This window comes from Panthera tigris, chromosome A3 (assembly GCF_018350195.1).
Source record: "Panthera tigris isolate Pti1 chromosome A3, P.tigris_Pti1_mat1.1, whole genome shotgun sequence".
Lineage (NCBI taxonomy): Eukaryota > Metazoa > Chordata > Mammalia > Carnivora > Felidae > Panthera > Panthera tigris.
Window position 1 is genome coordinate 31275183 of NC_056662.1, and position 27556 is coordinate 31302738.

At 44.2% G+C, this 27556-nt stretch overlaps 1 protein-coding gene and 1 pseudogene across 1 annotated transcript in view; both read left to right on the forward strand.

Annotated features, from left to right (window-relative positions):
* Positions 1 to 447: 447 nt before the first annotated feature.
* Positions 448 to 27556, forward strand: part of CDS2 (CDP-diacylglycerol synthase 2) — a 56237-nt gene continuing 29128 nt past the window's right edge. Inside the window, exon 1 of the mRNA XM_042980877.1 lies at positions 448 to 695. Within this exon, the coding sequence (XP_042836811.1) occupies positions 639 to 695 (57 nt within the window). The 5' untranslated portion in view covers positions 448 to 638. The remainder of the gene's footprint in view (positions 696 to 27556) is intronic.
* On the forward strand, positions 11621 to 17253 carry LOC122237252 (annotated as a pseudogene).

A 27556-nucleotide genomic window follows, 5' to 3' on the forward strand; every position in this document is an offset into this window, starting at 1 on the left:
TTTCCACTCAGGGCCTAACAAGTATCTGCTTATACGTGTGAGGGACGCGCCCCGGTTACAGAGGACGCGAAACTAAGATCAACAAAACACCACCCACACAAGAACCTCGAGGCTCCCACCTCTAGCCCCCGGCTACCAGTTTTACTTCTAGGATCCTGGGCGCCAGCGCCAGTCGACCAAGGTCAGGCCCGAGCTGCCATTGGCTAGTCTCCTTCGGAAACACACGCCTTTTCCCGCTTCCTCACGTTGATAGTCCAATGCACGCCTCTCCGCTCCTCCCCGGTCCTCTCGGCCCCGCCCCTACCGCCCCGCCTCCCTGGCGGATTCACGCCATTGGTGGGTCTCTGGGGCCGTGATGGCGGCGGTGCGCGTGCGCGCTCGCTCCAGGGCCGCCCTCTCGAGAGGAGCTAGCGGGCGGGTGGTGGAGCAGGCTGACCGTGCTTCGCCTGGGTGAAAGGGCGGCGGCAGCACTGGGCGGGGCAGAGTTCCACGGCGGGCGGCAGGGCTGTGGTGGGTCCTGCAAGCGGCTCAGGCGGGGCGGGGCCGGCCCAGCGGAGTCCGCGCGCGCCCGCACTGAGCTGCCCGCTCCGGCGGCTGCGCTGCTCGCCTGCTGCGGCGTCGCGCCGGGGTCTCCAAGCATGACCGAGCTGAGGCAGAGAGCGGTCCGCGAACCGGACGCACCGCCAGAGGACAAGGTAGCGGCGGCGTCGGAGTGGGCGCGGACGGGCAGCGGCGTCCCCCGCAGGTTCGCGGGGCGGGGGGGCGCGCTGGGGGTCGTCTGGCTCTCTGACCCTTTGTCGTGGCCCACGGCGGCCCCGGGCCTGGGTAGCGCCCAGGGTCTTTGGGTGGGGGCCCCGGCGGAGCGCGCATCAGGGGGCGGAAGGTCCGGGCCCCGGGATCTGGTTGGGGGGGTGGCATCTCCCGGGCGCAGGAGGGAGCGCGCGGGAGGTTGCGCGCGGCCACCTGCCTCGCAGGGTTGGTTGGGGTCCCCCTCCAGTCTCTCACCTCCCCGAGGCCTTCCTGGTGTGGAGACGTCAAGACCCCGTAAAGCCTTCTTTGGCAGGAGACTCCCCTGAGTTCGTCTGAGGCTCTCTCCTCTCCTTTAAAATGTTATTTGGGCAGGGAGGCGGCTATCAAGACAAGGCCATGGGCTTTGCTTCTTAGGAGATTTAAATCCTTTCTTGAAAGTTGAATCCCGTGGCTTTCAATTAAGCAGAGAAGTCTCTTGACTCACGTCTTCAGCAGGGGATGGAAGGTATACTCCCCGTATATCTTCCTTCCTTCGAGAGTGGGCATTGATGGGTTAGAGCAGGAAGGTAAAAAAAGAGGCCATCTTGGTGGGGATGCAGCTGGTTGGGGGGTGAGGGATGAGGGGAGTAGACACCTCCGACTGAAGTGCAAGATTTGTGTAGGGGAGCTGAGGAAGGTGGAGAGTGGTTTGTTCTGTGGAGGTGGAATGACAGCCTAAGGATTGGGACTTCGCGGTAGTATTTCGAGCTTCAGGAGCAGTGTATTTGGTAAATTCATCTGGCAGTGATGTGTAGAATGGACCGAGGGAGCCTGGCCCGGAATCGAAGACACTGGTTAACGTGGAGGTTGCCAGTGTGTGACCTGCACATGTTTGCTTTGGTTGACGTGCTATTTTAAAAACCAGAAGGTTTCTCCCAACTTTCTGAACTTCGGGCCTATGTGGAGAGTTGGAGGGTCTGCCGTCATATTCCCACCTGATTAACGTGGGGCTGGAGCTGAGAAACAGCAGTTCCCACCAATCCCTGTTGCCCTACACCATGCCTACAGCACCCACTTATGTATGTTGCTTGCCTGGTAACTGGAGGAAAGGGGCATTAGGGAGACGCCAGGAAGGAAGAAAACACAAGATTTGGTGACAGTGTTAACAGAGCAGTTACACTAGGAGCAGTGTTTTGGGTGAAAGATAATAGGGTGTTAAACAAGTTTTTTGTTCTTGACAGTGGATCGTCCAAGGGCAGATTTTGGAGAAAATTTAGGGCTTCATCAGAAGTTTAGGAGTCACTTGCAGAGAAACGGTACTTTGAAGTCTCTTTACCTTCCCATTAAATGTTCTGGTTGGGCCTAAAAGAACTCTGTGCTACCCTGCTAGTTGGTGAATATTCAAATGTTTGTAGGTGTGTAGCCCTGTTTAAGCGTGAGAGATCAGACCTCATGTTAATGGGACTTTGTGGCCTAAAAGGTGGGAAGAGAGGGAGATAAAAAGAAGGCATGATAGCCAGTGGGTTATAATTTTTGAAAAGCTATTTGTAATAGACATACTTACTGGTGAAAACAAAACCGCCTACCCATGACCCTTGGGATTATGAGGTGAAAGTTTTTAGCCTCCCCACCCAACTCCTTGGGTCCACCTCTCAGAGAAAAAGTGCCGGTTGAGTCTTAATTACTTTCTCCTTCCGTGTTTTTAGGTAGGGAGGACAGGAGGAGCTGTCCAGCTAAAGATACCTTAAATTTTCACAGCTGCACTTAAGCCACTTATACAATGACAATGCCTGGGGTGGTGAGCTCCACTAAGTGCTTGTTCCTAAATCACAGAGGCTACTGCATTCAGTTAAAAGCTGATTGATGTAGTCCATTAGCCCAGAACAGGGCACTCAGCATCTCACCCAGTCGCTCAGTATTTCTGAACTATCACGTATGGTATTTTTAATAATAAAGGTACAGTTTAACAACCGTGAAATGTTTTCTTTGCCTTTGATGAATGCATATAGTAGAGTCTTTAATAATATTTACTCTATTTCAGAGTTTGAAACACCTATTTCCGTGACTCTGGCTTTGCTGACATTCTTGTGTTAAAACAAAATTAGAAGTAATAAAACAAGTATATCTCTTTAAAAAAAATTGAATTGTGAAATGAGGACTTTCTTATTTCATGGTAGAAGAATCCAGAAAATAATACCAGGTCAATTCATTAAAAGAACTGGAACAAATTTAAAAGGCTCTTTAAAATGTTCCAGTTGCTTAACGGTTGTGGCAAAATTGTTTTGTAAATAAGCAATCATTAGTTTCAAAATAATCTGGAGAATGTGTTTATTAGAAGTCAGAAGGTATTTTGTTATATTTAGCATCCTAGAATGGAATTTTCAAAGCCAATTGCTAATAAAGGAAATGTTTTCCTCTGGGAGCCGTGCTTATAATTTTAAAGTCCCAAAAGCACAGTATTGTTGCCAAATTTAAGAAACTTGGAATTTAAGCTTTGGGAATGATCCTCTTTCCGACCAACCACGTTTTTCCAATGGAGGTTAGAAAAGAAAAGGATGAAACGTGGGCCAATGAAAAGGATGAAACGTGGGCCAAAAGATTGGCATCTTACAATTTATGTTTGGGTTGACATTTCAAGAGACTTTGTTTTGAAGGTTAGAGTGAAGGCTGCTGTATTTAGGTGCTAGAGTGCTACTTAAATTAGAGCTTTACTTGTTTCAAAGCTTCCTTTGATGGATGAAACCAGAATGGGGAGGAAATAGTGACATCATTTGGAAAGGGGCTGTGCCACTTTGAGCACAGCAGGGTAACTCTGAGCAAGGCACTTGTATAAACACCTCAGTTTGTCCATTCCTAAAATGGGGGTGATAAAATTAGTATGTGCTTCATAGGATATTCCTGTGGATTAAATGAATATGCATGTTAACGTAGGGTAGGGCAGGAATTGTCACATTGTGATAATGGGTTAGCTAATGTTGTCTTTGGCTAAAATACAGTTTTATAGAAAAAATAATCTTCACCTTCCACTCTTGTAAGATAATTAAACCATCAAGTTATGACTTTTTGGAGTAGTCTTTCCCTATTCATCACTTTTTAAGGAAAGTGTTACAGACAGGGCTTGGCCTTCCTTGACCTATCTTTTTGACTTCATTTTCTTGCTGAATTTTTCGGTGCTCAGAAACACAGGCTGTAGAAGCAGCATCGCTATATGCAATTATCTTCCCTTTACTGCACTAACTATAATATGTTTTAGGACAGTGGTTAGTAATTAAAAATGTTTTATTGATTTTTAAAAAAATGTTTATTTATTTTGAGAGAGAGAGCACGCAAGCGCCCTTGAGTGGGGGTGGGGGTGAAGGAAGGAGGGTCAGAGAGAGGGAGAGAGAGAGAATCCCAAGCAGGCTCTGCGTTGTCAGCACAGTTCCTGATACTGGGCTCGATCCTACAAACCGTGAGATCATGACCTGAACAAAATCAAGAGTCAGATGCTTAGCTGGCATGCAGGCTCCCCTGTTTTTCTGATTTTTAAGAGTGAACTACTGAAATAATATCTTATTTTAAGAGCTATAAAACTACAGATGTAGGAGAAATGCTGTATTTCAACTTTCTTTTTTTTAACATTGAGAAATACTTTGGTATTGAAAAATCAGTAAACTTTAACTATGGTTCTTCTTTTTTTGTTTTTTTTTACGTTCATTTCTGAGAGACAGAGACAGAGCACAAGTGGGGGAGGGGCAGAGAGGGAAGGAGACACAGAACCTAAGCAGGTTCCAGGCTCTGAGCTGTCAGCACAAAGCCCAGTGCGGGGCTCGAACTCACAAGCCGTGAGATCACGACCTGAGCCGAAGTCAGACACTTAACTGACTAAGCCACCAAGGTGCCCCTCGACTATGGCTCTTAAACAGGGAGAGAAGGTGCAAGATTTGTCATATAACCTGCCATTTTAAGTTTCTTATTTATGTTGATCAAACTGTAATTTTAAAAGCTCAATTACCTCCCATTTTATGACTACTCAATATTAATTTTTTTTAAAAAGCTAATTTTGAGGCACTTAGCTGGCTCAGTAGGTAGAGCGTGTGACTCTTGATCTCAGAGTTGTTAAGTTTGAGCCCTACTCTTGGTGTAGAAATTTACTTAAAATCTTTTTTTGTTTAAAAAGCTAATTTTGGGGGCGCCTGGGTGGCTCAGTCGGTTAAGCGTCCGACTTCGGCTCAGGTCATGATCTCACCATTGGTGGGTTCGAGCCCCAAGTCGGGCTCTGTGCTGACAGCTCAGATCCTGGACCCTGCTTTGGGTTCTCTCTCTGCTCCTCCCCCACTCACGCTCTGTCTGTCTCTCTCTCTCTCAAAAATAAATAAACATTTAAAAAAAATAGCTAATTTTGTTTGAAATGTTTTGTGTTTGCACACATTTGTGATATTTCATTAGAAGAATTTATATCTTTTAAAAAGTTTAAATTATTCTCATCGGGTGTTAGAACTAGAAGGATCTCAGGGGTCATTATTTTATACAAGAGGATACCACATCCCAGGGGGTTTACTTGCTGAAGAGCACACTGCTCGTTAGAGGCAGAATGGGTCCTAGTATGAAGGTTTTCTAATTTCTGTTTTTTTCTCATGTTGCATATGCTGCCTTCACAGGTATAGACTTAATTTACAGACTTTAAAAGCTCTAATACAGATTGGCTTTGATATAAAACATGCCCAGATATCACCTGTTTTTCTTATGTGGCTATAAAAATCAGAAAAATGGCAACATTTTTCGATGTGTGTGTGTATATGTATATATATGCATGAAAATTCTCAAATGTGGAGATTCTGAGGGAAAAAAATTGGCAGAAAAAGTTGATTAGGCCTAGTTTTCCCCGTTACTGGATGACTGGTGATTTCTAGATTTTTTTTTTTAATTTTTTTTTTTAACGTTTATTTATTTTTGAGACAGAGAGAGACAGAACATGAATGGGGGAGGGTCAGAGAGAGAGAGGGAGACACAGAATCTGAAACGGGCTCCAGGCTCTGAGCTGTCAGCACAGAGCCCGATGCGGGGCTTGAACTCACCGCGAGATCATGACCTGAGCTGAAGTCGGCTGCTTAACTGACTGAGCCACCCAGGCGCCCCGTGATTTCTAGATTTTGAAGCCCATCCTTTGGGGGAGCCATTTGGGTATCCTTGGAAGGAGCTCCCGGTGTGGTGTGGGTTTCTCCTTCTGAGCTGTCTATGAGCCTGCTTTCCGGATGATGACTCATAGTATTGGAACTGTCTGTTCCAGCAGTAATCAGTCACTCAGTATTCAACATACCTTCTCCTTAGAACATCCCCTGAATCCAGGGTCTGCTGTGTTCAGTCTTTGTTGTCTCCGAGGGAGGAGGGCTGGTGTCTGTGTTCGTGAAGAAAATGTTCAGGATTTTATACCGGTTCGGGCTCCAAATATTTGGGGAAATCTAACTTTGCCCCCAAATGAATCTTGTAACTAATTTCACAGTTGCAAAAGGATGCAAATGATCCTCCTTTAAACTGTTGGAAAGAATGTGAGCATCAGTACAGTAGCCCCCCACCCCCTATCTGCAGGGGACGTGTTTCAGGACCCTAGTGGATGCCCACAACTGCAGATCTCACCGAACCCTGTATATACTGTGTTTTTTACTATACATACATACCTATGCTAAAGCTTAATTTGTACATTAGGTGCAGTAAGAGATTAACAACAGTGTTAAAATAGAATAATTATAGCCATGTACTATAATAAAAGTTATGTGTGTTCTTTCTCTCAAAATACTGTTCTGTACTTGCCCTTCTTGTGACAATGTGAGATGATAAAACGTCAGCGTGATGAGGCGCAGTGAGGTGAACGATGTAGGCACTGTGACTTGGCAGTTGGCTACTGTTGACCTTTTGACGATACCTCAGGAGGATCGCCTGCTTCCAGACCCTGGTTGACTGCCGGTAACTGGGACCTGGGAAGGCAAAACTGCAGACTAGGGGACTACTGTGTTTCTGATTTGTGTGCCCTTCCATCCGTTCTCGGATCCACACAGGTGGAGTATGTTGAACTTGTTTGCAACTTGCAGAGTAACTTCCTGCACACAGCTTCTTGTTCCCTGTGCTCTGACAGCCTCCCTGACTTTCCTGACTGGTGCTGGAGGCTGCTGGGTGTGAGAAAGCATGGCCTTTCATGTGCTGTACTGCCTCTGGTTTGTGAAAGAGACATAGAGACCCTGACTCTTGACTGGTATTTTTGCCAGGGTCTTTTTGGAAAAATACGAATTTGTTCCCGACATTGGGCAGAGTTCTTGCCTTCCAGGCCTTGTCACGTGGTGGTGCAGTGCCAGTGATGGTAGGCTGGTTCCACTAGGCAGCTCGCCCTGCTGGTCCCTGATCTTTGTTCTTCTGCTGTTTGCCCCAGCAGTGGGGATGGCATAGGGCCCATTCAGTTGAGTGACCTTTTCAAGACCTTATTGTGTCATTTTGACTGGACAGTGCATGGTTCAGAATTCAAAAGGTGCAAAGGGTACACTGTGACTTGCAGCTTCGCTCCTACCCAGTTCTCCGCAGAGGCAGCCTCTCGAGCCAGGTTGTGGGGCTCCTGAATGCCTGCTGTTGGTGCGGGACCTGATCAGTCTTTCCAAAGTCGGATGTCCTTTGTATTAGGGTCACCACAGGGCCAGTCTGGGGCTTCTCTGGGGACTCCGCTGTGTTTTTGAAAGAGCCCTTGAGTCTAGGATTTCCTGACAATGCTCTCTGCTCCTGGGTCTCTGATGTTGAGAGGATCTCTGTCATTGACCCCAGATTCCTCAGTGGGTGATTCTCAGAGCCTCCTCCCCACAATCTGTGTCCTGCTAGTCCTGGTGGTTCCAGGGGCTTAGAGGACATTCCCCAGTGCACATCCCTTAATCAGTGACTATCTCAAATCTGACTTGTCTTGTTCTAGACATTGACCCTCTTTCTGTCTCCTGTGCAAGTAGAATCCTATCTCTGAGTTGCTCCAGCTTAAAACCCGTTGGTCCCTGTGTCTCTGCTCCCTCACCGCATCTAGGTCACAGGTTCTACCCACGTGTTACCCAGATTCCTTACCTGTTGCTCTTGTGCATTTCACATAATTCAGCACTATTGTGAACCCTTCTAATTGAGCTCCGTTCTTCCAGAATTTGCATGGTCGGTTCTAGTCCATCTGTCCTTTCTGTCCTCTGACAGCTCTGAAACCATCCTGTAAATTACAGGGGAAAAAAGAATTCTGGCCCCTTTTTCAGCTCTCTTAAACTTGGTCCTTCATAGCCTTCTCTCTTAACTGGTCCCTCCTCTTGCTTGGTGACCCTATGGTATCAGTCTTGGCTCTTGCTGTCTCCGACCCCTGAATTGTGCTCTTTCTCTACACTCTACCTATTTAAATCTTATTTTCTCAAAATCCATTTTGGATCTTCTCCATCTCAATACTTTACCAGGCATATATTTATTGTAGAAATCACAGAAATGTATACATAGGAGAACAAAATCCATCTGTAATCCTGTAATGCAGAGAAACAACCATTGTTCAAATGCATGTTGCTACACATGGCTGTAATTGTAGTTACCATGTATGATCTGATAGCTTCCCTTTTTATGCTGTCAGAAGCATTTTCCCACATCGTTAAGGTTCATTAAGTTCTTTGTAAACAATATATCAAACTTTTTCTCATTATGAAAGAAACAGATGGAAATAAAAAGATATTCATTGTAGAAGCACCAAAAAGAAAAGAAATCACCTTCAGCCTGCCATTCAGAGATAACCAACCACTGTTGGTGTTTTGGTGTATAGCCTTTCTTTTTATACACATTGCACCTTCCTGTATTATATATACTACTGTTTTATAACTCCGTTTTACTTAAGAATATGCCGTAAACATTGTACGAGTCTTTAAACAATGAACCAGTGTCCTTTCTTTGGCCATGTGTCATTTCACTGTGTGGCTGTACCTTAACTTATCGAACCAATCAGGCTCTTAAGTTGTTTTAAATGTTTTTGCTATTGTAAGCATGCTGCAGGAAGTACCCTTGTTAAAACAAAACAACACAAAAAACCCTTTCTGCACTTGCATAAAACCCTTTCTGCACTTAGATAAGTTCTATGTTTAGAACTGCTGATTCAAAAAGGGATGTACGTTGTCTAAGCTTTTAACACAATGTTTCCTTCCTGCAGTAAATTTGTAGCACCCTAACTTCATGAGAGTGTCTATCTTTGTGGTCTCTCCTCTCCCACAGAGACATACGGAGTATTTATTTGTTTCTTGATCTTAGAAGAGGCATTATAGCCTAGTGATTATAAGCACTGACTCCTAGTTGGACTGCTTGGTTTATAACTTGGCTCCCCCAATAATTTGACTCAGTTTTCTCATCTGGATAATGGGGCTTAGAATGGGGTTTGAGGCATTATCATGCTTTTCCCATAGGAACTGTACCTTAGAGTAACCAAATAGTTGGTTAGAAGTTTCTCTTTACAGGCCCCCCCCCCCCCCCCCCCCCCCCCCCCCGGGTGGCTCAGTTAAGCCTCCGACTTGGCTCAGGTCATGATCTCATTGCTTTGTGAGTTGAAGCCCTGTGTCAGGCTCTGTGCTGACAGCTCAGAGCCTGGAGCCTGCTTCAGATTCTGTCTTCCTCTCTCTGTGCCCCTTCCCTGTTGGCACGTGCTCTCTCTCTCAAAAATAAATAAGCATTAAAAAAAAAAAAAGAAGTTTCTTTTTATTGGATAAATAAATGGAAAAGGAGTTATAGAATATTAATATATTCAACTCCCCATTGAATTGATAGAATGAGACCATAACCATCAATGCTGCTACCATGACAGAGACAGCCAGACATTGTGGATCTCCTGATGGAAGTACACAGTACTACTGATGGAGGAATCTTGTCCAAAAATCATACCTGAGCCTGATCAAGACTTTAGTTCTAAGTGCTAGTTGACAGGAAATTCAAAGGACAGGAGAACACGTTGAAAAACACCACTGGACAAATGACCTGGTTACTTTAAAAAATACATGGCAAGAGACATCTTGACCCACTTAAAAAAAGGGTGTGTGTGTGTGTGAGCAATAGATATGATAAAACCTACAGATTAGAAGACTTGAGGCATGTTAATGATTTCTGGACCTCATTTGGATCCTGATTTAATGAAACTGCTATGAAAAGAAAAGAATTGAAAATTTTCTGTAAATATGAATATTGGAGATTTAATATAAAGGAATTATGAATTTTTATAGGTATGATAATGGTATAGTGATATTTAAAAGTCCCTAATGAAAACACTATAAAAGAAACAATCTATAAATAGAGCTACCTTAAAATTAAGAACTTCTGTTTATTAAACTAAATGAAAAGGAAGTCTACAGATAAGAAGATATTTATAAAAAAGATACTTGACACAAGAGTCATATCTAGAATCTGTATAAATAATTTCTACAAAATGAACATGTAAAAAAGACAACTCAGTTTTAAAAAGGCTCTTTAGACAGTCAATAAATATATGAAAATGTGCCCAACATCATTAGCCACAATGAGATTTCCACTGCACACCCACCAGCATGGCTGGGATTAAGAAGACTGAAAATACTAAGGGACGGCACGTACGTGGAGTTCATATACTGTTTGGGATAGTATAGACTGGTACAATTACTCTGGGAAACTGTTTGGCAGATATTTACTAATGCCTATTTTATACACAAATCTTACGAGCTAGGATAGATCCTAGGTGATTACCTGATAGAAATCTGTATATAATGTTCACTAAAAGATAAATTCTAGAATATCGAAAGCAGTGTTCTTGGTAGTAGCCCCAGCCTGCAAACCACCCAAATTGGGAATAATGCTGCCATAAACATGGGTGTACAAATATCTGTTGGGATCTCTGCTTTCAGTTATTTTGGGCAGAGACTGCAAAGTGGAATTGCCGGATCATATTGTAATTCCGTGTTTAATATTTTTAGGAACCGCCACATTGGTGTATTCTTATATTTTAGGGATTTCTGTTTTAATTTCCAATAATGGCAAATATTGATGCATATAACCTACATAGAGAACTATTGAGGTCCTCAGTAATTAAGAGTGTAAAGAGGTCTTGAGAATTAAAAAAAAAAGCAAAAAAAAAAATCAAGAACTGCGGCTTTAATGAACTGCATTATTACTCACCAAGGAAGAGAAGGATTGAAGCAGTCTTTGCTAATGGATGTAGATGAGGTGGGTGACATTCTCCTTTGCCCTACAGTGTCCCAGTTTGGAGGATACGTTATATGGTCACCCTAATGACGGGATCCATTATTAGGTGGATGGTCAAACTGGGCAACCCACTCACCTTTGCCTGGTGTTGTAGCGGAGCTTCCTAAACTGGCCAGCTTTCATCTTCTTGTGGACCGTGCTTTAGGATGAAAAAACTACAGAATGTAGCTACATTACATTCCTGGTTGTTACATTAAAAATTTCTTTGTATGATGCTGTAAGACATCATGTCATTTTTTTTTTTCTAAAGGAAAACCTCTTATATATTCACAAAGCATATGTTGCCAGTGCGACTCTAAAATTCCAGTAATTCTGGAGACTGTACATTCCTTTTGAATTTTGACTAATGACTTGAAATTTATCTAATGATTCTGACCTCCTCCCAGTGTTATTTGGAATGTAACTTGAACATTTCCCCATGCACTGTTTTGTTTCCTACTTCAGCTCAGGTCATGATCTTGCAGTTCATGGGTTTGAGCCCCACGTTCGGCTCTGTGCTGACAGTTCAGAGCCTGGAGCCTCCTTTGGATTCTGTGTCTCCCTCTCTCTCTCTGCCCCTCTCCCGCTTGTGCGCGCTCTCTCTCTCAAGAATAAATAAACATTAAAAATATTTTTTTAAATGCCAAATGGATTTCTGAGACATAAATATACATTTGTTTCTTACATAAACATTGACTGAAAACCTCATGTTGAAGATCATGTGCATTGTTTGAAGTTTGCATATTAACAATCTGTGCCTATGTTCCCAGGCAAACACCAACTGGGGAGGGTTCGCAGGGTGTGCTTGCTTGAAACAGTCTCTTCTTCCGGCCTGCAGAACACCTCACTTCCTCCCAAGACAGGCGGCACCAAGCCCATCCAGTTGTTAGTCCTTCTACGCAGCCCAGAGTTCCGTGTCACCATTTTATGTCCAATGGTCTCACTGGGTCTGGTGACTACGAACTAAAGGTTATCTTCCATCCCTCTCTTCTTCAAGGACAGCTGGGACAGGAGGAAGGAGGCAGGATAATCCAAATAAGTTTTCCCATTTGGACAAGGAGAGGATGAGGAGGACACATAGCAATGTCTTGGCTCACCTCTCTCCAGACTGGGAATTTGTCTGAGACTCTGTTGTGCTTAGATGGGGCCTGTTGTGCGATAGACTTCATTTTAGGTTGAGCGATTAGGGAGTGGGACCTCCTAGATGCCATCCACCATCCCATATGTCAGATCTCAATCCAGAACCCTCCAGGGTGGTGGAGGGCAGAGGGCTTCTACTTTCTCTGCAGCCTTCCTGAAGTGTATACTCTTGTCTACACTTTGTTTCATTTCCTCCATCTTTGTTCTTCAGTTTACTTTGTTATCCAGAAATTTGTTAAAATCTCACATCCATGGATGGTCCCAGTCCCCTACTATTTCTGCCTAAAAGGCCATGGTTTTATTCCTTACTGTGCTTAATGACATTCATTTCAGTGGGATATGGAGGTCAAAAGGCATGTGCTCTGTCTGCTTTTACCAACAGGAAGTTTTCAGTTTTGAGAGACTGAGTTGATCTTACATTAGAAGCAGGCTGTTGCAACCCTTTGTTGTTCTGTGTTGGGGGCGAAGGATAAAAATGGTTGCTCTTGACTGATGACACCTGTGAATTCCGGGCTTCTGCTCTTGACATTAAGAAGGGCAAGAGCTGACGAGCGACCCTAGGAAGGGCCTGTGTTTGACTGGAGTTGGCTGGTGGAGGAGATGAGACTGGGCAGGGGACCAAGGAAGAGTCAGGAGAGAGGTGTGCTACCAGATCCTGAAAGAACAAGTTTTTGAGAAAAAAGAAACACAGCTTTTCAAGTAGATCAAGTAGAATGAGTAGTAGACAAGGTTTTACCTTGCCACCATTGTTTCCCACAATGGTCCAAAAATCCTTTCATGGAAGATGGTATCTCAGAAGGTGATGGGGCCTAAATTTTTCTGAACTGCAAACTTGTATACATGTATACAAATATAAAAGCTTTATACGTGGCCCATTTAATGGATTTTGTTAAACTTTTATAATATTTATTAGCTTCTATCATCTTATGAAATAACCAATACTGTGTGTGTTTATAACCTATTTCTTTAAGCATTACCACAAAGTCTCTGGCTTCTGTACCAAAAAGTAGTTGCTGCCCTGTTAAGCTACACGTGACTGAAAACCAAAAATGATAGTGGCTTAAACAAGACAGAAGTATAGATACACTTCTTCCTCACACAAAAGAAGTCTGGAGGTGGGCACTCCAGCAGCTTCACAGTGTCAAAGATTCAGGTTTCTTCTCATCTTGCTGTTTACCATCATGAGTCGGGTGACTTCCACTCCTGGTACAGGATGGCTGCTGGAATTCCAGCCATCACATTCATATTCCAAGAGGAAGAAGGGAAGGAGAGAGTCCTTTCCTGTAAGGACTCTTTCTAGGAAATGCACTATTTCTGCATCTATCCCATTGGCCAGAACTCTCACATGTCCTTGTCTGGCTGCAAGGGAAACTGGGAAACGCCCCCTCTTGGTGGTTGTGTGCTTGACTAAACCTTGGGGTTCCTATTACAATGGAAGGAAAGGAGAATGGATGTTGGGACAAACGGAGAACTGTGAGCACTTCCATGGGCCTGAAGATGCCTATGAAAAATTGGCATAGCAGTGAAGAAGCAAAGCTGTGGGAGGACGAAGGTAGAGAGTAGAAAAGTCCAGTTTTTGTGGCTCAGGGTCTCCTCTGGTGGTGGTAGACAGCCGAGTCACTGACAGCCGGACAAGGAGAAAAGAGGGGCTGTTTCACAGGTGTGGGAATGCGAAAGAAGGGCCAGGGGATCAAGCACAAGGAGCTGCCTGCTGCTTAGTGGGAGAACCGTCCAGGCACAGGCCTTGGGTATTTATTGGTGAGTGGTCCATAAATGTCTGGCAAACAAGAGTAATATCCAGAAAACTCCCTGCATCCCAGTAGTTCCCAACTATGTCCAGCAACATTTTTTCTGAAGGTAGAGGAAAAAAAAACAGGCTCTCAGTTTCATATCCCTCCTCTAATTTATATCTTGTGATCTCTCTCTAGGGAAGAGCAGTAAATGTTACCTAAAATGACAATCTTCTTGTTCTTTTTTTAAGTTATCTCTCTCCTCAACGTGAGGCTTGACCTCACGACCCCAGATCAAGAGTTGCATGCTCTACCGACTGAGCCAGCCAGGTGCCCCTAAAATGATGATCTTAATTCTTATGAAATTGTACCTGTTCAAGATAGCCAGCGGTGGTGCTGCTTTAACAAGATGGTTTCAGAGAAAAATGATTATCGCACATGTAGCCTCTTTCCACCATTGCAGCGGAAATGTATGTTCCCTAGATGTTGGAACAGTCAATTGCTGGAAATCCTGGCAGGGCTGTCTTGCTACCTGAAGGGCCTAACAAGCATGCCATGGTTAGGGTCTTAGTGCGACATGGCAGTTTTCTTTGGAGAAATGAATCAGTTACTAATAAGTTCAGTCTTCAAAATAATAATAGTCTTCTAAATAAGAGGTCATTGGTGGAAAAATAATCAGTTGAGAAAGGGTCCCATTATGTCGCATGTGTAAGCAGGCTCAGGGGGACTGACCAGCCAGCCTGCATTCTGATTGCCTCTAGCCAGTTTTTTTCCAGGGGCTTACCTCCGAAGGCATAAATCATGAATCTTTTCTGTTCCCTTCCACTGTAGGTGTATAGTGTCCCATCCTACTCTGAGTATGAGGGTAGTTGTAGAAGCCCAAGGACCTTCTTCACTGGCTAGTTTAAATAGAATCTCCCACTACAATCTGCTCTGTGCTGTGTTGAGACTGATGTCTGTCATCTCCTATAGTGTTGGGCGAACAAGAGCCACATGGGCTTTGTTTTCTTACAGGGATGTCAGCCAGACTCTCAGTTTTCCAGAACAGTTGCCATTTCTATCTTCTGTCTGTTCCATAGAGTTCCCTGTACAGAGAATTTTCAGTTTTCACATAGTGGTCTGCTGAAAACACGCCATGGCAGAGTAGCTATTTTGAGCACTTCTGACAAAGGGCCATTTCTTCCAGAGATATTCGCCTTTCCTAGAGGCTTTTTATCAGACAGGTGGCATCTCATCGTTCTGCTTGAGGGTCTTGCTTGAGTCCTAGGAGAAATGATTAGACATCCTGTTTCCTGGATCTCAGGAAGAATTATCTAGAGTGTTGGGTTTGGCATTCTAACACGACTCTTACATTTCTCATTGGTCTTAAAGTATCTAAAATAGGAGCTCTCTGTCTTCTCTGCACTGGGCACAGCTCTCCTGCCACAGCCCCTCGTCCCCTGAAAATGTACACCTGGGCAGAGTTTGTCTCCACCCCTTCTTTGTCAGGAGCACTTCTCAGCTGTTGAGCAGCGGTGTTAAAACCACTGAAAGTTGAGAGCCTTATCAGCTTTGGCAGTCCCATGCCTTACTTATTCCCAGCCACATCTTCCAAACCAGTGCCATTTCAAGGGACGTCCACACAGTAGCCAAGTTCATTGGGGCTGGGGCTGCCGCAGGAGGGGTGGCTGGCTCTGGGGCTGGAATTGGGACAGTGTTTGGTACTTCCATCGTTGGTTATGTCAGGAACCCTTCTCTGAAGCAACAGCTCTTCTTCTGTGTCGTCCTGGGCTTTGCCTTCTTGGAGGCCAAGGGGCTTTTTTTCCTGATGGTGGCCTTTCTCACCTCCTTTGCCATGTGAAGTAGCCGTCTCCACCTCCCATAGATCTTTCTCCTGAGTCTCATCTGCCCTGTATGTTCCTTTTCCTATACCTCCCCAGGCAGCCTGTGGAAAGTGGTTGGCTCAGGGTTTGACAGAAGAAAGACAAATACTGTATTAATAAGATTAAAAAAAAAAATGTCCAAAGTACGAGAATGAGCCACTATTTGAAGTTGAAAACAAAGACTTTTAGTGTCCAGGGGACCAAAAAGGGGATGGGAAACCAGGATGGTTTGAGATTTTTCAGGGCTCCCCTTTTTTCCAGGGAAATTTGGCCTGGGATGTCCATCTTCATTCATCACAGATCTCTCTTAGCTTTGATGAGTTCAGTATAGGTGATGTGGTTGTGGAAGCTGACCTCAGGGGCTGGTTGTTTTGGTTACTTTTGAAGAATCTTATGTTGCCTCCTGTGGTCATCTGTGTGGGATTCTAGGGCTCGCTCATCATTCTGAAGTGTTCAGCACTGCCTGGGCGGGGGTGGAGGAAAGTCTTGTGGGGTGGTGACATTTGAGCTGGAGGAGCAGGAATGTGTCTGGAAAGATGCACCAAGAATGAGTCAGGGGTCCCAATGGGAAGGCCTTGAGGGCCAGACCAGAGAGTTTAGGGGGAAGCCAGTAGAGATGTCAGCACAGAGGAATTGAGAGGCTTAGATGTATCCATTTAGTACTTTTTTTAAATTACGGAAGCAATACTTGTTTGGTGGAAAATGTGGAGGTGATGAGAAAGTATTAAAAAATTTAAATTACCTTTAATTTTACTACCCAGAATGTAGCTGCTGCTAACATTTTTATCACGTCCTGCTGATCTTTTTTCTATGGCTGCTTGGTGTTTTTCCCTATTTTTGTTAAGTAGATCATATAAATTGTTTCTTCTTATAATGGTGTGATGCACATCCTCATGTAAATGATACATTTCTCCAGATACTCATTTTGGATATATTTCTCATCAAGGAATGGCTAGATCAGAGGAGATGTGAATCATTTAAAGGCTCTTAATACGTCTTTCCAAATTGCCTTTCAGAAAGGTGGTACTAATCTATATTTGTGTGAGCCCTATGTGAGTGTACTGGTTTTCTCCAAGCCTCGTTCACAGTGAATATTCTCTTTATCTATTTACTCACCCTGATGTGAGAAGATGGCTTCTATGGCCATTTTCTTTTTTATGTCATTGATTATTAGTGAGGTTAAATAAGTATACAGGTTATTTGTATTTGGCAAATTGTCTCTCCTGATTTTTTTCTGTTGGCATGGCTGTATTATAAGAGTTTTTTTTTTTTAATAGTTAAGGGAGCTGAAAGAGCCAAAGTGATATTGTTCCTAAAGGATTTTTTTTTTTTACAATGATAATTTGTTTTTCATAGACATGGTGCAGTGATCACCTGGCAGGTATTTGAGGGCCAGGGGGCGCTGTTCAGTAGGGCTGTGATGTTATTATACGGCCTGACTGATCATGCAGCCACTAGCTGGCCACTTGTATGTATATCTAAAGGCAGGCTTCCTGGATTATAAGTATTGGTTGCAGGATGCCTGGGTGGCTCAGTTGGTTAAGTGTCTGATTCTTGATTTCGGCTCAGGTCATGATCTCACAGTTCGTGGAATCAAGCCCTGCGTCCGGCTCTGTACTGACAGCATGGAGCCTGCTTGGGACTCTCTCTCTCCCACTCTCTCTGCCCCTCCCCTGCTCACACACACGTACTCTCTCTCCCTCTCTCAAAATAAATAAATAAACTTAAAAAAAAAAAAAAAGTATTGACTCCGATTTTACAGGGATGAGCTAAAAGGCCTGAAATTCAGTGAGAATTTGAACCCAGGGAGGCTGAATCTGAGTTCAATGCACTTTGTTTTGCCATTCTGCCTTCCTGGCTTCCTGGTCTCCCCAGTCATTTTCTTCTGTCGTTTGGCCAAATTGGCCCTAACACAGGAAGACCTGTGAGTGTCTCAGTGTTGGCCAACAGGGCCCCATGGGGGTGGGAGAGTACTTGCCTCACTCTGCAACAGTCTTGGAGAGAGGAAGTGGGGGCAGTGGCCCCAGAGTTCCTTGGGGCCTGCATGCTGGAAGCAGGGGCATCTCAGCACAGGCCCTGCAGGCTGCAAGGAGGCTCGAGCAATGTGAAGCACGCGTGGCATAGAGCCCTCATCCCCTGATGCCCACCTCAGCCCCAGCTCCTCTGTGGCACCCTCTCTATTCCTGCACCCCATTTCTTCATCTTCCTTCCTTCTCCAGTCTCCTATGGAGATTGTTCAAATTCTGGGTAGGTGCTGTCTCATCAGCAAAGAAAGTCTCTGGAGTTGGACTCCTTGTCTTAGATTTGTGCAGGTCCCATGAGATTCAGTAAAGGCACAGCTCTCCTGCCGACTTGGTCATAAGCTCCTTGGTTGCTGTCAGACTTAGCTGTCCCTAGCACATATGGTTGTCAGAAGGTGGAGTGGTGTTAAGTCAGCTGTGAAGATTAGCAACTGGCCAGGCAGTGAGAACCAGGGCTCTGGTTGCAGGAAGAATTTGTTGAGCGTAGTGACTAGAGTTGTTGTAGAGCAAAAAGAAAATATTGGCATGTCAGGATTTATTTCTAATACTGAAGTGCCACATTATGTTAACATGACGTGTACCCCTTTTAGGAGTAGCTTGACTTCTGGCGCCATATTTGATTTTATTTTTTGCTAGTTGTGATCCACTGAACTGATTTTAAGACCCAGTAAGTTTCAATCCACAGTCTGAAAAACACCTACCTTATTTTATCTCCTCAATACCCCTGAGACAAGAATTGTTTCTTTCTTATAGGTGAAAAAGCTGAGGCCCAGAAGGTGACGTTATTTCTTCTAAGATCACACAGCATATACTGGTTCCCCCTTTCCCCATGCCTCTGAGATCTCTTCTTGAGATAGACTTGTTTCTTTGGAAAGTCGGTTGCAGCCTTTTTGTTTTTGTCTAGTTTATCACTCCCTCTTACTTGTGTTTACAGGATTGATATTCATTATTAATGTAGCCTTAGTGAATTCCAGTATTCTTAAGTACCGCAAATGTTTTTGTGAATATGAATGGTATACATTTGCTCACTGTTTTGGAGGTTGTGTGGTTTGGAGGCTGTCATGGCTTTCATCCTCTGCCTCCCCCTAATAGAATGAAACTCTGCTGGTGTATAGATAGCATGCAGGTATGACAGATGAATTGGACGAGGTGTAGACAGCTCCTCCCTGTCACCTGCCACAAAGCACTGTGCTGACCTGCATTTCCTTCTCTCTGTGTAGAAGCCTACAGATAGATAATTCTTCTCACCCCATGTCTCCCTCAGGCTGCAGGAAACCTACCTGCAGGGCCTAAGTGTCATGTGGTCCTGTCATTCTCAAGCCTTTCTGATTGAGAGATTATTGCTCCCAGCCACGACCTCTTGGAGTAAATGCTTTGAGAGCAGCAGGGGCTGGTGTCTAACAGCGCGTGCCTAGAAGTCCTTGATTGGGCACTGAGCCTGAGGACCCTCTTGAGCTGTGAATTACTCACGCCCTGTATCCATTCTCAGGTCAGGCCTAGTTCTAAGAACCTGGGCCATCTGAGTTCTCCATCCTTGATAGAGTTCTCTGGGAGAGAGGCAGCTTGGAAACTCTCTCAAGACAGGTCTGCAGCTAGCCAGTGGCCTGATAATGAGGGAGGATACTTTGGGATTCAAACTTAAGCACGAAGCACAGGGTCTGTACTATTGGGGCAGGCGGCATCTTTATTCACTAGCCCCTGAGTCCTGCCCAGCCAAAAGAACAGTAGAGATTTCAGGTGTTGAAAACAACATAGCTGGTCCAAAAATGGAGTCACTTTCGCTAAGCATTACATCACCAAACTGAAACTTAGTTTTGGCTCTGGCAGAAATGGAATCTTAAACCAGTCAGAAGTCATCTGATAGCACCGGTTAGGTAATCTGCCTTATAGACCCCTGTTGTCCCCTAAAGGAAAACGATCTCACAGTAACCAATCTGCTTGGGCCTAGCGTGACTTCCTTATTCCTACTCCCTTCTGCCTATAAAAGTCTTTCATTTTGTACAGCTAGTCAGAGCTCCTTTCTGTCTTCTAGAGGGATGCTGCCCTATTCAAGAATCATTCAAAAAAGCCAATGAGAGCTTTAAAATTTACTCAGCTGATTTTTTTTTTTTTTTTTTTTTTTTTTTTTTTAACGAAGGAAACCTAGAATGATGCCCTGTTAAATAAGTGTCCTCGTTGCAGAAGTGCATAATAATCTTTGGGTAGAAGATTTACAATCCTGAACATAAAAAGCCATTTTTTGTTGATGAAGTAGGTACATTTTGGTTATTGAGAAGTTTCACTGTGGATTCGCAGATTTCTCCTTAATGCCAGATTACTGAGGTGTTAGAGTTTTTTCATCAAACCTCAACTGTCAGCTGAGACAGAATTGGGTGGGCACAAGAGCCAGCCTGTCCACAGTGCAGAGACTGGAGTGGCCGTCACAGCTGCACCTGTTGCAAAGATGGTGAGTGATTTTCTTGGTTGTTGCATCTGTCTGGGGCAACAACCAGTTGGACAGGGGCTTAGCTTCTAGAAGCCCGAGCTGCAGGAAGCAGGTATTTCCCTTTTGCAAGATTGCTGGACAGGAAAGCAGTCAGTAGCTGCTGGAGATTATTTTCTCATTCTCCTACCACCTTTATTCTCTTGGATGTTTGATGCCTCATCCTTAGGACATTCTTAAAAATTTCCCATTCCTTCTACTTAGGGAATGTGCAAATCTGGGGGAACACAGTGAGACGGGACCATTTCGTGCAGAGCGGCTGGTTATGTGAGAAGTTATGCTTGCTGTTTTAACCTACAGAGTCAGAAATGGAGAACTGTTTAATTGTTCCTTAACTTGTCATCTTCCCACTCTTCCTCCCTTTCTGAAGAAACCTGTGCTGGGGACCTCAGATATATCAGACAGTGTTGTAGGCCATGGGGATGTAGCAGTGAATAACCAACGTCCCTTCTTTTTTTTTTTTTTTTTTTTTTTTTATGTTTATTTTAACTTTTGTTTTTTGGGGGGGGAGAGTGAATGGGGGAAGGGCAGAGAGAGAGGGAGACAGGATTTGAAGCAGGCTCTGTGCTGAGAGCAGAGAGCCCTATGAGAGGCTCGAACCCATGAACCATGAGATCGTGACCTGAGCTGAAGTCGGAGGCTTAACCGATTGAGCCCCCAGGCGCCCCCCAAAGTCCCTTCTACCTGGAGTTTGTGCTCCAGCGGAGGCAGACAAATGTGTAATAATTTCAGGTGGTAGTAGTGTTATGAAGAACAAAGTGGGTGTTTTTTTAATAGGAGGGTAGCATTTTGAAGTGTTAGTGTTGGAAGGGCCCTTCCACTAATTAGTCCGATCAGCTCAAAGGACAAATGTGTTCTTACTCTTCCTGGAGCATTTCCCATTGTTCAAGGGAAATGTGCACAGACCTACCTTTTGTAGGGCAGGTCTGAACCATTCAGGGCCCTAAAAGGTTTTACTCTGCCCACTTATTCATTATTCCTGGCAACATTATGACTGTCTGGAAATATAGCTCATTGCCACCCTGGGTTTTATGGGCGCCCCCTGGGGCATCCCAGTCATTTTAACCTTTGGGAAGGGTGAAAATGCAACCCTTTTAGTCACCAGTTGGATTTGTAGCGCTGTAGCTCTAGGGTGGTCTTCCCCAAAGAAATGCTGGCCTGCCATGATTCTAGGCTTTGTAGATAAAGATTGATGAATTTGATTAAAATTCAGTGAGTTTTTAAAAAAACACTTATGTAGCTTTTACCAAATTCAAGGCAAGGAGCATTCAAGATAAAGATGAATAGTGCAGTCCCGATTTTTGAGGAGTTCGAAATCAAATCAGATTATGGAAAGTTCCCTCTTGACATAAATACACTTGGGCAACAAATGGTGTGAGAGAGGTGTAAGTAACATCCTGTGGGAACTTTATTTGTAGGAGATAAAGCTGGTGGGAAGGATGGGCTGTTTATTTCCTGGGGCTCTTCTAACAAATTACCACGAACTGGGTGATCTGAAACAACAGAAGTTTATTCTCTCACTTCTGGAGGCCAGCAGGCTGAAATGAAAGTGTTGGCCGGCCTGCACCCCTTTCAGATCTAGGGGGGATCCTGTGCCTTGCCTCTGCCCTGCTTCTGGTGACTATTGGCGTTCCTTGGCTTTTGGCCACATTGCCCCTCCTCTCTCAGATTTTTCTCTGCCCCCCTCTTATAAGGGTACAAGTGACTGCATTTAGGGGCCAGAATACACCTCCTTTCAAGATCCTTAATTCAGTCACGCCGTTTGCCATATGAGGGAATATTTACTCTTCTGCAACGTAAGGTAATATCCACAGGTTCCTAGGAAGTCAATCTATATTGAGGGAGGGAGCATTTTTTTATTCCTACTACAGATGAGAATCAGGGAAGACCTTCCTGGAGTCTCGGTGGCTTCTAAGATGGGATTTAAGGGATGAGCAGGGAGGAGAAAAGGCAAGGAGCGAGGGAAAGAAGGAAGAGTGGGATGTAATCAGGGCCAAAGTGTAGTTAGTTGTGTTTGGTGGGAGCATGTGGTGTGTGCAGTGTGGAGGCCCCGGAAAGGGAGGCAGTTGGTCTTTAATTCACTAGGCAAAGATGAGTGGAGGCGGGGTGTGATCAGAACTGTGCTTCATGAATATTAATCTGGGAGTGTGTGCAGAATAAATTAGAGAAAGGAGGAAATGGTGGAGAAAGCAATTGAGAGACCAGCATAGTAGAGAGAGGTTGACGTGCAGACTTCAGCAAGGGTACTAGCAGTGGGAATGGGAATAAGGGAAGACCCTGTGAGTGAGAAGGTCACACGGTTTGAGAACTGATGAGGTGAAGGGTGGGTGGGGGTTGTTACACAACAACAGTTCAACTAAGTGAATTTTAAAGACTGAATTGGCTTTTCTTAAATGATTCATGAATCAGGCAGCATCCCATCTAGCAAATAGAGGGGAGCTCTGAGGAGTTGTATAGAATGGAAGGTTTTTTTTGGGAAGGGGTGCGGGGGAGAAAGTTACTAGCTAAAGAAAAGGATTGTTCCAGGCAAGTGGGGAGAAGCTGAAGGTCTTCTCATGCAGATTACTTTTCTTCATTTGGGGGATGAAGAGGGCCATGTGGCATACTTACTGCCACTGACCAGAACTTCCTGACTGCACAGTTAAGACTACATTTCTGGGGGAGGTTGAAACTGCAATTAGATTAGGTATTAAGCTCTGGTATGGGAACTTGGTGTAAGTGACACCATTTGGGGTCTGTAGTTTTCACCAGGGGGTTGGAGACAGTGATGAGGATGTGCTTCCCATGGAGTACATCTCAGGTTGATTAGGGTATTGAAGGAAGACAGAAGAGCTTGTGTGGGTTGGAAAGGAGGTGATAAGTTTGGACCTATTGAGTTTGGGGTGCTGGTCAGACATGAAGGCTGAAGTGTAGTGCTGTAGCTTGGGGGAGGGGACACAACTAGTGTTATGGAGGTTGAGTCCATAGAAGAGAGGCTGATGGCAGTGGAGTGATCATTAAGGATATGGTGTAGAAATACAACCCGCATTTAGGAAGTGTGGGGAGGAAGAACAGAAAAGGTGTGATCGGAGGGGAAGAAAACTAAGATGGTTTTAGTTATAAATGCAGGAAGCTGCTCAAATTTGATCAAAATGGAAAAAGGAATCCATTGGCTCATGTAAACTTAAAGACCAAGGGAATTCTAGCTTCAGGTCTAATTTAATCTGGGGTCTCAGATGTCACCAAGCCTTGGTTGCTGTCTTTCACATTACTTTTGTTTTGAGGCTTCACATGATTGCAAGATTTCCCAGCAGATGGAAGTCCCATGGACAAAGTCATGCCTTCTTCCTTGGGGCTCCAGAAGAAGTACAGGAAATCACTGTGATTAGTTTGTGTGCCCAGTGAAAAACATACAAACCATGACCCAAACATATTTATCAATATTATCAAAACATACTGGCTCTTGAATGAGATCATTTTGTCAGTAGACTAATGGTTTAAGGCATGTACAGTGGTAAGTAGTAGGAATTTGAGAATTGCTGGTAGGGATGGATGATTATTTTGTCCAAACCAGGGTTCTCTTTGTATTGAGCCAACAATTATTAGATTTCCAATATTGTTTTTCCCTCTCTGGGGCCAATTGTTGGGTATCTCCGGTCACTTTTCCCAAATTATCGTTTGGGAGAACATCCTTTTGGAACATGACAGAGGTTAGGCCATTAGTTTCCTTGAGAACAGTGTTTTTGGTGGAAATACCAGCAAGGTGTTTAATTTGGCCTTCAGGGAGTGAATCTGGAATGCACGGTAATCTTAACAGTAGCCAGAGCAACCAGCAGAAGTATGGCATCTGATAAATTTTGGACATAGGAACCATACTTGATTTTGTCCCCATTGCAGGTAGGGACACCTGGTTATTTCCGTAACATTCCAAAGTCACGAGTTACCCCAAAGGCATAGCAACTATCAATATAAACATTTACTGTTTTACCTTGGGCTAAGGCATAAGCTCAAGTAAGGGTTTATAACTCTGCCCTTTGGGCTAAAGTAGCTAAAGGTGAAGGTGCTGTTTCAGTGGCTTCAGAAGGAGTCGCACTAGCATTCCCAGCACAGGATTTACCATTTTCACCCTATAAATAAGAACTATCAGCGAGCCATGAAAAATTTGCATTGGTTAGAGGAGTTTCCTGTAAATTTCACGGAAATCAAAAGGTAAATCTGTCAGTGTTAAGCAGTCATGAGGAGTTTCATCTGAATGCAAAATGTAGTTTTGGAATGGAACTGGAGTTTGAGCAAACCGAAAAAAAAAAAAAAAAAAAAAAAAGAGAGAGAGAGAGACTTTATGTCTCTTTAAGGCCAAAGTGTTTTTTTTTTTTTTTGTATTTTTTAAAAGATATTATTATTTTTAAGTAATTGCTACACCTAGTGTGGGGCTTGAACACAACCCCGAGATCAAGAGCCACATGCTCCACCGACTGAGCCAGCCAGGTGCCCCTAAGGCCAAAAGTTTGAACAGGTGAATGCTGTCTCCTGTGAAGAGGTTTGAGAAAGGGAGCAGAGAAGCAAGTCATGTACATGTTGTAACCAACCAGAGCTTGCAGAAAACTTTATATCTTCCAAATCAGTTTTTAAGGTTTGTAAAAAGTTAAGGATTATCTGTATAACCCTGGAGCATTACTGTCCAGGTATAGTACTGTTCTTCCCAAATGAAAACAAGAAGATACTGGCTGTCCTTATCAACTGGAGACTAAAAATGCACTGTATAGAACAGTTATAGTAAAGAATTTGCTTTCAGCGTAAACAGATGTCAGTGTGTGGGGGTTAGGAACAACAGGGCGCCGAGGGATAATGTTGTTATTTATTGCTCTGAGGTCCTGGACTAACCTCCATTCTTGGCTACTGGGTCTTCTCACAGATAAAATTGGGGTATCACAGGGACTAGTGCAGGGGATAATAAGGCCCTGAGTCCATGGTGCCGTATTATGGGCTTGATGCCTTAAAGGGTTTCTCTTTTTAATATACTTTTGGGGAGAGGTGTCGAGGGATCTGTTTGAATATTGATGGGAGGTGCACTGTGAATTTTGCCAGTATCAGTTGAGGAATCTGCCCATAAAGGAATCTATCCCTACTGATCCAATAGGGATAAGTGCTCAGCGTCCCCAGACTCCTTTATAGTGACATTAGGGATGGAGCAAATAAAAGATGTTGAAGGGTCATTTAATTCACCTGGTTGGCAATTTGTTTTTAAGTTTATTTATTTTTAAAGAGAGAGAGTATGAGAGGGTGAGAGGCGGAGAGAGAGACAGACAGACAGACAGACACCCAGGCAGGCTCCATGCTATCAGTGCAGACCCCAATGTGGGGCTCAGTCCCACAAACCATGAGATCATGACCTGAGTTGAAATCAAGAGTCAGTTCCTTAACCTACTGAGCCACATAGATGCCTCGTGGTGATTTTGATTCTAGAATTATTTTTCTTTTGGGAGAAATTCTGGCATGATACTTTCCTAAGAAATCTTGGCCTAGTAAATGAATGGGGTAGAGAAATTAAGGAAAAAAGGATGGGAATCTCAAAGGGCCTAAACGGGAACAGGTGCAGAGACAGGGACCTGTTGAGGTTTATGAGAGACCCCCACTATTTGAACTGTTTTCATGCTGTGAGACAGGACCTACTTTATAGCAGTGCTGTTGAGCCCCGAGAATGCAGCTCTGGGGTCACTAAAACAAAGAGATTCATTCTTAGTCTGGAGAGTGGTTTTTCCAAGCTGATTAAGAGGGAGAACTGGGGGGAAAAAAAAAGAGGGAGGACTGGGAGGAGCCCCTGTAGGTCCTCAGAACCCCGTCACTGGGAATTAAGAAGACATTGGAAAAGCTGGCTAGAGGGCTGAAGGCTTCTGAAATGCTTACATTTGTAACGATCTTTTTTCCAGTGCCCTGGCCCTTTGCAGTGATAGCAGAAAGCCAGGGGGTTTTGGTCTGTTAGGCCCTTCATTTGCCAGAGTAGAAAATTGAGACGGGGCGCCTGGGTGGCTCAGTCGGTTAAACATCCAGCTTCAGCTCAGGTCATGATCTCACACTTTGTGAGTTTGAGCCCCGCGTCTGGCTCTGTGCTGACAGCTCAGAGCCTGGAGCCTGCTTCAGATTCTCTGTCTCCCTCTCTCTCTCTGCCCCTCCCCTGCTCATGCTCTGTCTCTCTCTGTCTCAAAAAGAAATAAAAACATTAAAAAAAAACATTAAAAAAAAGAAAATTGAGAAAATTAGTGGTTATTTTTTTGTAAATTTTTTTAACGTTTATTTATTTTTGAGACAGAGAGAGACAGAGCATGAATGGGGGAGGGGCAGAGAGAGAGGGAGACACAGAATTGGAAGCAGGCTCCAGGCTCTGAGCCATCAGCCCAGAGCCTGACGCGGGGCTCGAACTCAGACTGCGAGATCGTGACCTGAGCTGAAGTCGGACGCTTAACCGACTGAGCCACCCAGGCGCCCCTAGTGGTTATTCTTTGAGGTGACTCCTCTAGCGTGTGAGAGAGCTGGTTTGCCAAGCTAGCTAATTCTGGAGTGGACACAATTTCCCATTTCATGCTGGTCCTTTAACTAAAAGATCTCAGTAAACAGAGTTAAACTACACAGGTGGATTCAGCCTCTAAAGGAAGACCAGAATCTTCTTTATAGACAAGCTGATTATAATGGTCATGAATAGGTTCATCAGGCTTTTGTGTGCAAGCCTGAGTTTTGTTCCTCAATCAGCAGGCTTGGAAAAAGCTACTGTAATTTCCCAGTGAAGATTTCCAGTGACTGTTCTAGCATCTTGCCAAAAGTTAGGGGTTTATTTCTCTAAATCCTTTAGGATGTTCTCATGGGGTTAGTTTCATCCCACATTAGGCCTGGTTCTCACCAACAAGCACATGGCCTGACTGATACAAATCTGAGAAAGCAGGGTGGTAAGTTGGAGTAACTATGTTAAATTCTCTAGCAAACATGGGTCCTGAGTCACTTTAGGAAACTCTAACTCTGGCTTGCAGTTTGGCCTTGGTCCAGGCAGCATAAGAAATCTGGGGTTTATTCAGATCTTCAGAAGACTTAACTTTAAATTTTAATCTTTTTTAATGTTTGTTTATTTTTGAGAGACAGAGTGTGAGTGAGAGAGGGGCAGAGAGAGGGGAAGACACAGAATTCGAAGGAGGCTCCAGGCTCTGAGCTGTTAGCACAGAGCCCCATGTGGGGCTTGAACTCACCAAGGGTAAGATCATGACCTGAGCCAAAGTCAGGCACTCAACCAACTGAGCCACCCAGGTGCCCTGTTTTTTAAATTTTAATTTTTTTAATGTTTATTTATTTTTGAGAGAGAGAGAGACAGAGACAGAGTATAAGCATGGGAAGGGCAGCAAGGGGAAA